The following is a 7,290-nucleotide window of genomic DNA, read 5'->3' as shown; positions in this document are numbered from 1 at the left end:
ATAAAATAATAAAATTATTTTGTTTTATGCTCCAACAGAATTTTTGCAAATGCATTAATTTATATTTAACAGTTATATTTTGTGAAATGCTTAACAATTTTTCTCTTGAAACAATCGTGATAAGTACTTAATAAGATTATACATGAATTTAAGCCATCATTGTAAATTATTGGATTTTATATTACTTTCCCCAATTATAATTTAAAAATGATAAAGCCTTTGATATATACAAAATATTTGCAATATAGCATATATTATTTCATACATCTTCGATTTTTTAAAAGATATTACTATAATCTTGAAAGATTTTTTTCTTTTAATTATACAATATTAAGATAAATAATCGAATTTAATTTAATTTTTATTATTATTATTATTTTTTTTTATCAAAGTTACATATATTAATAAGAAATCATTGTATTTCTAAAAAGAATATATAATTTATAAAATTAAAAAATTGTTATTCTGTATAAAATGAGTTTAGTATTGTATTTTTTTAATAGTAATTAATTTTTGTAATAAAAATCACAATCAATTAACACTACATCATAATGTATAAATGAGGTTTAAAAGTAAAAATATTTCAATTCAATAATAATAAAAATCGAAGAACGTATAAATATAAACAATTTATAATATAGTTCATTAGAACCGTTCAAAATTCTTTTTTTAATAAAATTTCGTAATATTGAAAACTATTCAGATCTAATTAAATCATTAAAAAAATTATTTACATTTCTTCGAGAATAAATTAAAAGATAAATTTACATTTTCAACTTCAACAAATGTAGCTTTAATATTTATAATTATGTAAATTAAGTTTAAGTTACCTTAAATTATTTTATATTCTGGAATATGTATCAGACTATTTAACGAGTTTAATGCATCTAAATAAATAATAATGTTTGGAAATTATATTTTACAAATTTGCATTTTTCACGATATTCAATGTACAAGTTTTATAAATTAATGTGATCAACAATATAATTTCAATGTGATGGAAGAAGATTTATTTATATATTAGCTAAAATTATAACAATGCAAACTCAGAAATTGTATAATTACAATACATATTCTAGAATATTGATAATCATATCTAACGACTCTATTATTGTAAAAGAATGCATGAAGAATGTTTCGTTACTTAAAAGCGTAATAATAAAAGAATAAAATTTATTTGTTGTTCCCAACGTTGAATTGCCTCTGGCTAATATCGAATTAATATAAATAATTCGTCTTCATTTAATAATTATGCAATATGCAACTTATATAAAGATGTCATTTGTTCTAAAAGTATAAATGTTAATACAGTATGTGGTCCCAAACGAGCGTAGTAAGGTAAGAATCCTGTCCATAATGCAAATAATCCTTCGTTCCGTATAACTTTAGTCAATACATCAATTGCACCTGTATATTCTGGCTTTCCAGTTTTGGTCATTTTCATATTTTGTATTCTAAATTGAATAAGAATTTTTTTTTTGCATAAAACCACATGTAACAAAATATTAAAATTGAGCTAACCTTGTTTTAGCAATGTCTACTGGCATCGAGGCTGCTGTTGTTACTAAACCAGAAATCATTGAACTTGCAAAATGTAAAGTAATATTTTCTTTAAAGTAACCTACAAATGAGATGAATTTGATTTTTAGAAAGTAATTTAATAATGCTTTTGTATAATTATGTATAATTGATACCTGTATCTAAAAGAAATTGCTTAGCTTGTGAATAAGAGGCTAATTGAGCGCCGTTAACTACCATAGCACGGCCCATTGTAGGAATAGCTCCTCGCCATAGTGCTAAAACTCCTTCTTCACGTGTTATACGAAATAGGGCATTAAACACATTCTTGTAGTTCCTTTTTTCATCTACATATAATTTAAAATGACCAGAGGAATAACATTGTTAAATAGTTTTAATAATATATGTATCTTATATTCTGTGATAGCAGGATTTTAATTGATGTAGTTTACAATTCAATTAAAAGATTACATAATGAATTTACAAAATCAAGTATATTAGACCGATACGATAGCTTACCAGCTGGTAATCTTCCATCAGCTGTCATTCTAATCAATGCCACTTCTGCAGGTGTTCCAATAAATGCGCCAATACATCCGGAGAACATTCCTAGGCCAGTTTTTTTAATAAAACTTGGTTGACCATCTTTTCTATTGTTATTTATGAATTAATAAATACTTGGATTTTAAATGTCGTAGCCCTTTTAATACTTACGATACTATTTCAAAGAGCCATGTGTATATTCCAAGTCTTGTCGTCGTATATGTCGCTTGGCGCAATAAACCAGCGGATAAACCAGAATACATTGCCAATATTCCTTCATTTTTTATAATTGACGAAATGACAGATACGGTGGAACTTTTGGTTCCACTCAGTTGCATGCGATTTTTTATAAGATCGAGCGGTTGGACACAGCAAGTTGCAAGCATACTTAAGAGACACAAACAATTTAATTAATTAGAAATTAAGCGATCAAAATCTTAAATAATGATAATTTACAAGAATGGATAAGAAGGTATAATTTAAACAGCAATTGTTTTATATATAATTTATATTATATTATATTATTTCATTACATTACATTACATTTTATCTGGATTATATTATTAAATGAAAATTACATAAAGCTTTTAACAATTATGGAATTTATTTAACTATAATTATCTTTAAAAATACGTATAAATGTGTCGATAGTACAGCATTTTGAGTTGCTATCAATTAAGTTATCATTGTGGATTAAGCAAATATTGAAATACGTTTATTTATAACGACTAGAAGAATTCTCCGAATCTATATTCAAAATTATTAACAAAAATTATGTCCAATGTTATGCTTAATTTAATATTCCATTGATATTAAAACAAATTGTTGAAAAGACAACAGAAAAACAAATGCTAGTTAAAGTTGGTTAAAGCACAAAAATTTGCAATGTCATAATTACCCAGCCGAGCCGCCAATAAAGAACTTGACTGCGTTCGGCACTGTTTTTTCGCTCATTTTCCGTTACAATTATTCGTTTACCAATAATATCTAAACGCAATGATCGTTCTATTAAATCTTTCGTATTAAAACGAAAAATGTTCTCGGCTCGTTCGGTAATATTTAAAAGCGGGACGATCGTTTGCCGGCGATAGACCCTCTTCACCTTCTTCGCTCTTACACTTCACCAATGTTTTCAAATCGTTTGGAAACAGACGACCTCGCGGTCGAAAATATACTACAAATAGGAAGGACGCAAGTGTCAGTGCGCGTTCAAACGGCACACCTCAAGTGCACACGTGACTAACCAAACTCGCAAATTCAAATGAGCGTTCAATCGAGCATCCGCGAGATGTGATTTCAAGTCGTTTACTACTACTATCTGCACATCGACGTTTTTAAATATAAATTCATTCGCATATTATACACAGATTCGCGTATTATCCATACATACATACGTGAGCGCACGCACACGCGCAGATATACCCATTCCTACGTACACGAGCACATAAACAGTGACGCGCGTACGACGTACACGTCTCTCTCTCTCTCTCTCTCTCTCTCTCTCTCTCTCTCTCTCTCTCGATATTTATATTTGATAGAGAGAGAGAGAGAGAGAGAGAGAGAGAGAGAGAAAAAGTGAGAATCGTGTGGGCGGGAAGGAGGAGTGTGGAGAGTAAGGTAAAAGAGGTGGGGAGGACGATGGAGAAAAGCTGTTTGCGCATACACAGTGATTTTCAGCTGATCGACGTATTTTGTCGAGCGTCCTCAGGCGACGCAATTGCGAATCGCGCAACAGCATCTTTAGCGGCACCTTTCCAACAAATTTTGGGCTTCTCCGTTCAAGCAATCTCTACTTTACCTATTACCATTAATTTCTTCGCTTCTGACTTACCGCCTTACGGACACCTTTTAAACATTGGCTTTTGTGTTGCGGAGCATGCACACATCGGACATTTATTATCCTCGAGTAATAAAATCACAAACTCTACCAAGCTTATTTATTTTATTCGTAAAGAGATGTTATTTTTCATAATGCATTAGGATAGATGATGTAATTATCGCTAGAAAGGCTTGTAATGAAATTTTGTAATTTAATGTTAATATGGAGTTGATATAAGTAAAGTGGAGATCGCTGGTGAGTAGCTAGTGACGATTTAAAGTGATTAATCGAAAGTCGCTTGGCATACATTTCGGGCAGGACATTCCCATTGATAAGGTAAAGCTAGCGCGAACAAGTTGAGTGTCGTTCATTCCAGAAAGGTGATTCTATAGAATTTGGTGATCCACTCGTTGCACATGAGCATTATGGTGGTGTGGGTGCCTATTTTGCAGTAACTCGGCCAAAATCCTTTCCACAGCGCCTGGATGCCCTCGTGCTCGATAATATTGACGATGACACCGAGAATCGAGTAGGACTTAGCCGTACGTATATTTTGTATCCGTGTCTTGGCGATGTCTAATGGCATCGAATTGACGGTCGTTATGATTCCGGATATCAACGAGGCGTAAAAGTGAAGAGGATAGCCCTCGGGGACATGAACTGCAAGAGTAAAGAAGAAGAAGTAAGCTCGACATTAGCTCGCATGTAAATGACGTAAGGTTTGCTTAAAGCGACGTTCGCCTGATTATTACACTTTGTTGCGATGGTAGTTTTGGCTTGGCTGTAGGTGGCTAGTTGAGAGACGTTGACGACCGTAGCTCGACCCATGGTAATACCGGTACCTCGCCACAGACTTCTCACCCCGCTCTTTTTGACCATTTGATAGAAGGCATCAAAGACGTTTTTGTAGTTTCTTCTTTGCTCTCGTTGATGAGAGAAAAACGAGAGATAATAGGTCAGTTGTCATTCTGTTAAGCTATATTATTTAGATAAGCTCGATTATCAAGGATCCGGTCGTTCCTTAATCCATATTGTTTTTAATTGTAAAGGATACGAGCGTGCAGGGAGTCTCACGTTTGTTGCTGAGAATATGTGAATTCAAGGACTGTAAAAATCCGTCTCGAAAACGGTATCCCCGCGTTATTTAAGCTAATTAGATTTTTTTTTAATTTTTTTATTTTTTATTTTTATTTTTTATCAAAAGATGCATAATGTTATTGAATTATTTGATTGTAAATCGAGGGCTTGATTTTTCAGGCTCGACTCGCGTATCAATCTTTTACGTCTCGTTCGGTCTCTCTCGCATATAAATTCAACCGAGCATGGGCTTATAATGTCGTGCTTTTTCACGAACATCGAACAAGTAAATTAGGCTGGACTTTAAAATTCAATAATTACGGATCGTCGTATTAATGAATTTTGCGGAGAAAAATGGTAAAGTGAAATTCCTAACCTGATGATAATCTTCCATCCGAGCTCATCCTAACTAAAGCGACGTCCGCTGGTGTGCTGATAAATGCACCAAGAGAACCGGAAATCGCTGCGATGAATATCAAAATTATAATTGTCGGTCTCTGCGCGTAATAGGTTCTGTAAACGTTTAATTTTTCAAACGTAGCACACACACACACGCGCGCGCGCGCGCATGTATAACGATGTATCTGGAGATTATCCGAAACCAACTGGTTTGAACGTACATGTGTGCGTCGTGAAGTTTATTGTAGATACCCAATCTAGCAGACGTATAGAGTGCTTGTCGGAAGAGTCCGGCACTTAATCCGTCGTAAAAAGTCAAAGGACCTTCACGGCGTATTATAGATCCGATGATATTAATTATGGGGATGGATTCGTTGTTCATTTGCATTCGAATCTTTAGGACGTCCATTGGATGAACGCAAAGCGTCCCGCACATTCTATTAATAAATGTACCGATGCTTTTAATCATTCGTTGTCTCTTTAAAATACAAAGGTTAATTTTGCACGAAAGATATACCCGGATATGCCAGCGCTTATAAAAGGTAGAGCCGACGAAAGAGACTTTCTCTGCTCCACCGCTGTTGCCTCGTCTTTCCGCTCAGTAGCCATTCTTCCAATTTATTTCTCACTAATTTTCTTTTACTTTATTTTCTTACTTTATCTTCCTTCGGCGTATCGACGATTTAATCATTGTAAAGTTAATTTATACAATATTGCAATAACGACTCCATAGCTAAATTTGTAAAATACTACGAGTCAATATAGCTCAGGTTAAGAAACACGCCCGCCGTGTAATTCAAAACAATTGAACACGAAATTATTCATCGTATTGTTCTGCTGCGAAAATTTCTATCCAATAGTTAATTTAGGAAAATTATTTAATGCGAAGAATTGCTTTAATTGTCAAAACGTCCCACAATATATATATAGAAATTACAAAGTGAAATAGTATTTTACAAGATATAAAAGGCATCTTCTTCCTTAATAGGTCTCGTACAAATTATTCGTCGGTTACCTTTTCTTTTTATATTTCTAAGCGGAGCTTCGGTGTCCGTTTCCCTATTGAATGGTGCTATCAAGCCTATTTCTCTTTTGAATGCCTGAAATGTTAACAAAAAAAAAAAAAAAAAAAAAAAAAAAAAAAAAAATAGTTGAATTGTTAGCCTTAAAAGAACTGAAATAATTAAATTATATTGCATTAAACCAGCTTCCTTACTTCAATCGTTTTGGTTATTGGATAAAGAGGCCGAACACCCTGCGACTCTTCCAAGACTTTTTTACCGTATGATAAAATCTTTTCATTCGCTTTATTCGTCATTTCGTTCATCTCAATAGAATAATCATTTTCTTCCGCAGCCTTCTTCTTTTCCGCGCTTCTTTCAGCCTAAATAAATAATATATCATAATTGACAAAAGTTTATGGCTAATTCAAATCAATTTTTTGATAAATACAATTAACCATTTGTCTTTTAAGTGCCCTTCCATAATATAATCGTTTCTCTCTCTCTGCTTGCTTTTGCTGTAAATCATATTCTTTATTAAACTCATCGCGTTTATATCTTTGTAAAGTTTCCCATAATTTTAAATCCATCTCCTCTTTTATCTTCTTCTCTTGCTTATCCGTGACATTCTTTATTTGTTCTTTCATATCATCATAAGCCTTGATTCTTTTTTGCTTTTTATCTTCGATTAATTTTAAGTCTTCCATTCTCTTTTGCTCTTCATATGCTTCAATTCTCTTTCTATCTTTTTCTTCGTTCTCTAAATTACTTCTTTCATTACGTCTGCCAATTTTCCTTGCTGAAATATTATTATTATGAGAAAAAAAAGGTAAGAAAAAAGAAAAAATGAAAAAAGAAAAAAGAAAATAAGAAAATAAAATTATCATGTCAAATTAACGTTATAAATGAACCTAGAATTTCAAGTTTATGAAT

At 32.4% G+C, this 7,290-nt stretch overlaps 2 protein-coding genes across 2 annotated transcripts; both read right to left on the bottom strand.

Annotated features, from left to right (window-relative positions):
* Positions 1–1,106: 1,106 nt before the first annotated feature.
* Positions 1,107–3,343, bottom strand: LOC105363932 (mitochondrial 2-oxoglutarate/malate carrier protein-like). The gene is made up of 6 exons (XM_011501745.1): positions 2,960–3,343; positions 2,233–2,448; positions 2,038–2,168; positions 1,695–1,865; positions 1,522–1,621; positions 1,107–1,454 (listed from the first exon to the last, which is right to left on the bottom strand). Exons 1-6 carry the CDS (start codon positions 3,013–3,015, stop codon positions 1,250–1,252), a joined length of 879 nt encoding a protein of 292 aa, XP_011500047.1. The 5' UTR covers positions 3,016–3,343; the 3' UTR covers positions 1,107–1,249.
* A 708-nt stretch (positions 3,344–4,051) lies between these two features.
* Positions 4,052–6,140, bottom strand: LOC105363931 (mitochondrial 2-oxoglutarate/malate carrier protein-like). The gene is made up of 5 exons (XM_011501744.1): positions 5,874–6,140; positions 5,578–5,793; positions 5,334–5,470; positions 4,633–4,803; positions 4,052–4,540 (listed from the first exon to the last, which is right to left on the bottom strand). The coding sequence occupies exons 1-5, from the start codon at positions 5,963–5,965 to the stop codon at positions 4,248–4,250; spliced, it is 909 nt and encodes a 302-aa protein (XP_011500046.1). The 5' UTR covers positions 5,966–6,140; the 3' UTR covers positions 4,052–4,247.
* Between the last annotated feature and the right edge of the window lie 1,150 nt (positions 6,141–7,290).

This window comes from Ceratosolen solmsi, unplaced genomic scaffold (genome assembly GCF_000503995.2).
Source record: "Ceratosolen solmsi marchali unplaced genomic scaffold, CerSol_1.0 scaffold23, whole genome shotgun sequence".
NCBI lineage: Eukaryota > Metazoa > Arthropoda > Insecta > Hymenoptera > Agaonidae > Ceratosolen > Ceratosolen solmsi.
This window is presented reverse-complemented; position numbering and strand designations above follow the sequence as displayed.